We start from the raw sequence: 4657 nt of genomic DNA on the forward strand, positions 1-4657 counted from the left end.
CTGAACGATCATAAACCTGATTGCTTCAAGATTATAAATGTGAACGCCAGAAGCATGCTTAACAAGGTAAATGCGATAGAAAGTATGTCTTGAACATTATCCTGATATTATAATAATTTCCGAGACTTGGCTACACAAAGATATCAGAGACTGTGAAGTTACTCCCACCGGCTATTCCATAGTAAGAAAAGACCGTGAAAGAGAGGTGGAGGCGTTGTGATAATGATAAAGACTAACATAGTCTTTTCTGTCATGTAACGGTTTCGAGATTTAGAAACTGTATGGATCAAAATCAGGCTGAATACTCGAAGTGTCTTAGTGGGGGCTTTCTACCAAGCTCCAAACTCAGCTATTGATGTGCTTGTTACCATGGAAAGATTATTGGACTCCAAAATTCACTATGATGACAATATGTTGTTACTTGGTGATTTTAGTCTGCCAGAAATTGATTGGTTGTCTTTCTCCAGGCACTATTGATGTACCTACCAGAGAACAACTGGTTGAACTCGCATATTGCTATGATTTGAACCAGATTGTCGACCAGAGCACAAAGAGTATGTTATACCACATCTTCGATACTGGATCTTGTCTTCTTGTCATCGGGTTTACAAGAGTTTTTGCACAGTTTTGATGTTGAAGAAGGTTTCTGCGATCATAAGATGGTGGTTGTGTCCCTCAATATGATTCCTGATATCTGTCATAAACCTAGTAAAAGAGTTGTTTTGAATTTTGCTCCTGCTGACGGTTTCGGAGTATTGACTACCTTGAAAACTCGTTTCATGAATTCATGAGCTTCTATGAAGACGGAGCTGGAACCGATGAGTTGTGGGAGTTCTTTGCAAATATGATAGCGCATGGAATCAATATGTTCATTCCTAAAACCATGAAAACAATAAGAAGAATGAATCCTTTGATTAATAGGGATATCATTCACAAAAAAGAGAGCTAGAACGTAGGTGTAAAAGATGCTCAGGCCATCCAAGTCCTGTACTGAAAAATTCCATACATATTATAAGCCAGGAATTAAAACGCCTCATCAAAGAAAGTAAAGATAAATTCTACAGTCGGACTCTCAGAAGGTTTCTAACCGTGGCATTTAGCATGTTTTGGAGATATGTAAATCGCTCAGTTAAATTTAAGCAGGCAAATGATGAAGGGAGCGTAGAGCTGGCTGAGATATTTAATTGAATTTTTACATCGGTTTTCGCACGTGATGATGGCGAATCGCCGTGTTTTTAGCCTCCGGATAGTCCTCCTTATCAGATGTAGAGATCAGTGAGGAAGGGGTTCTGAATACGCTTTCCAATATAGACACCAAAAAGAGTCCAGGCCCAGATGTAATCTCCAATGAATTTTTATATAGATATGCAGAGTGGACCTCTAAATTTCTAGCTCAAATTTTTCAGCCGTCTGTCGACAGTGGTTGTGTTACCGTTGCTTGGAAAAATGCGAAAATTGTGCCTTTGCATAAAAGTGGTCCTACTTCGTACGTTGAGAATCACATACCGATTTCACTCATTTGTACTCGCTCTAAGATACTTGAACATATCATCTCCAAACATTTATTAACTTACCTTGACTGTAATAATTTGTTATTTGCTAATCAGCATGACTTTTGCAAGGGATTTTTCACAAACACACAACTGAATGAAACTGTACACGACCTCTGCTGGTCAATTAATTCCCGCATGCAAACAGACATAGTAATTTTAGATTATGCAAAAACGTTTGATTAAGTCTCGCACCCGAAACTGTTACTTAAAATCAGATGTATATTTAAAAATGAAACGACAACTAAGTAGGTTACGTCCTATCTTTCCTGTCGAGCAGAGTATGCTCAAGTTTATGCTCATAACTCCAGCATTAGTCCAGCAGACTCCGGCATTCCGCAGGGCAGAGTCCTCGGCCTTCTCCTCTTTTTCATTTTCATCAATGACTTGCCTAACGAACTGAGCGTACCGGTCAGAGTGTATGCAGACGACAGCAACATTTATAAACAAATTCGTACTCTGGAAGATCACGTTGAACTAAATCTAAATTTGCAAAAAATCAACGAGTGGTTCAACAGGTGGCAGACGGTATTAAATCCAAATAAAAAAGTTTTTATGGCCCTTACAAGAAAAAAAACTTTCTCAGATTATAGTTATAGCATCCATGATAGAACAATAACCAGGGTCAGTACATACAAATACCTTGGATTAACACTTACGTCTGACTTACGTTGGAATTCACACATACATAATATATTGACACCGTCCATTCATCGTCGTCGTTCTACTAGACCCATGAGAGCGCGGAATGCGCGCGCGAGCTGGCCTGAGAAAGAAGCCGAAGTGTCTGGCTGCGAATGCTCCGTTTTTGGGACCGCCACTGACGTCCGCTGAAGTCACCTACTTTGAAGTGTCCAACCGAGCCGGACGTACTGTACCACCCGTGACATCTGGTGGAGGCGCTGGGTAACGCATTCCATGCCTCGGACTCCCCCAGCAAGCAGGGATTCAAGTCCTCGAGGGTCATCTGCCATCGAGGTGACGCCTGTACACCACGGTAGCCGCCGGCTCCAAGGCCTTCAACCCGAGTTTGGGCTTCTGGAGTCTCGCTCAACACAAGCGGTTCGTTCAGCGCCATCGTCGACGACCGTCCAGCCCGAAATAGGCATGCAGACGACGATTAGTTCACCTTCTGTTGTGCTGCAGCAGCCTCGGGAGCCACCGATCTTCCAAGGTTCTCCAGGCGAAGACCCGGAAGACTGGCTGGAGAAATTTGAACGCGTGGCCCGGTACAACAGATGGGCGGAAGACTCGAAGCTTCAACACGTGTTCTTTTCGCTGGAGGGCGCAGCTCGTACGTGGTTCGAGAACCGGGAGTCGTCCATAACGAGGTGGAACGTATTTAAAGACCAGTTCCTGAAGGATTTCACCACGGTGATTCGAAGAGAACGGGCCGATCTGCTCCTTCAGTCCCGAACCCAGCTACCAAATGAAAGCATACTGGTATACTTCGAAGAGATGGCAAAGTTATTTCGTCGAGCTGACCCGGACATGACAGAGCAGAAGAAACTCCGGTACCTTATGCGAGGTGTCAAGGAGCAAATCTTTGCCGGACTGGTTCGCAATCCACCGAGCACGGTCGCAGAGTTTCTGTCGGAGGCAACCACCATGGAAAAGACACTCGATATGCGGTTGCGGCAATACGAGCGTCAGCCTTTGGCCATGACTGCGGTAGCCACGGACATCAGTAACATCCACATGCTTCGCGAAACCGTACTAGCTATCGTTCGCGAGGAGCTCCAGAAGCTGTTCCCGGCTACGCCGCCTGCGCCAACGGTTTCTGCTCTATCGGAGGTTATTCGGGAAGAGGTGCAACAGGCGCTTACAACACCAGCTCCCTTCCAGCCGTCCACAGCCCCACCGCGAATGACATACGCCGCTGTTGCTCGTCGCGCACAACCGCCGCCGAGTCGTCTTCAGGAAACCCCGGCCTCTTTTCGGCCGCCACCACCTGCTCGTCCTGCTCCATCGTATCCCCGTAAAAGTGACATCTGGCGCACTCCCAACTACCGTCCTCTCTGCTATCACTGCGGTGAGCCGGGCCACCTGTACCGCAACTGCAGGTACCGTCAGATGGGCCTGCCGGGGTTCCCTGCAGATGCACCACGTCCGCAGCCTGGGCAGCGACCCAGAGAAATCAACGATTATCTGGCCGAATCTGCCGGTGGGAGACGCAGGTCGCCATCTCCACGTCGTCGGTCTTACGGTGACTTTCCTCGGGGAAGGTCGCCAAGCCCCCGCCAGGAAAACTAAAAGCAGCAACCTTTGAGGGGGAGGTTGCTCACCGACGAAATGTAACAGACCCTCCTACGCCGCAACTAGGTGGCCACCCGATGCCACGACCGAATGCCGTCCAACACCGTGAACCGCCGACTCTATGTGAATGCCACCTGACGTATCGAAATGAACACGCGCCGCACCGCAGCCGTGACCGAACACCGCGCCGTACCTCTCACACGACGTCTACGACAGCAAACCTGAGCATTTCCCTCGACGGAACAGACGTCACTGCACTCGTCGACACAGGGGCGGATTACTCTATCCTCAGTGGAAATTTCGCCGCCACTCTGAAAAAGGTCACCACTCCGTGGATGGGCCCACAGATTCGTACAGCCGGGGGTCACTTAGTTACACCGACCGGGACTTGCACATCAAGAGTAGCAGTTCAAGGCGCAACCTACCTGGCAACGTTCGTTATACTCGAACATTGTTCACGTGACGTCATTCTCGGGATGGATTTCTTGACCGAGAATGGAGCGGTCATCGACCTCCAGTCAAAAGCCGTGTGTTTCTCCACAGAGAACCTTCCCCGAGGATGTTGTTATCGGCTGCGAATCATGGTTAGATGAATCCATTTGCAGCGCTGAAGTGTTTCCTTCTGAATATGTGTCTTACCGAAAAGATAGAAACACACACGGAGGAGGCGTGTTCTTGCTCGTAAGGCAAAATATAGCAAGCTTTGCGGTCACTACTGGTGATATCAAATGTGAATCGGTGTGGTGTAAATTGGTGCTTGAAAATCATGAATACCTTACTATCGGCGCTTTTTATCGCCCGCCTAATAACGACTCCCATTCCCTCAATGCCCTTTCGAATGTTTTGCTGAA

General features: G+C 47.3%; 1 protein-coding gene across 1 annotated transcript; it reads left to right on the top strand.

Moving 5' to 3' along the window:
- Window positions 1-2467: 2467 nt before the first annotated feature.
- Window positions 2468-3896, top strand: LOC149345634 (uncharacterized). Its single transcript, XM_089585260.1, has one exon. The coding sequence runs from the start codon at window positions 2469-2471 to the stop codon at window positions 3801-3803; it is 1335 nt and encodes a 444-aa protein (XP_089441386.1). The 5' UTR covers window position 2468; the 3' UTR covers window positions 3804-3896.
- Window positions 3897-4657: the final 761 nt, after the last annotated feature.

Source organism: Amblyomma mixtum, chromosome 4 (assembly GCF_055824585.1).
Source record: "Amblyomma mixtum isolate Tamu chromosome 4, ASM5582458v1, whole genome shotgun sequence".
NCBI lineage: Eukaryota > Metazoa > Arthropoda > Arachnida > Ixodida > Ixodidae > Amblyomma > Amblyomma mixtum.

Excerpts from the sequence above, each read along its gene's own strand:
- LOC149345634 (XM_089585260.1), top strand. The coding sequence starts at position 2,469 with ATGCCTCGGACTCCCCCAGCAAGCAGGGATTCAAGTCCTCGAGGGTCA.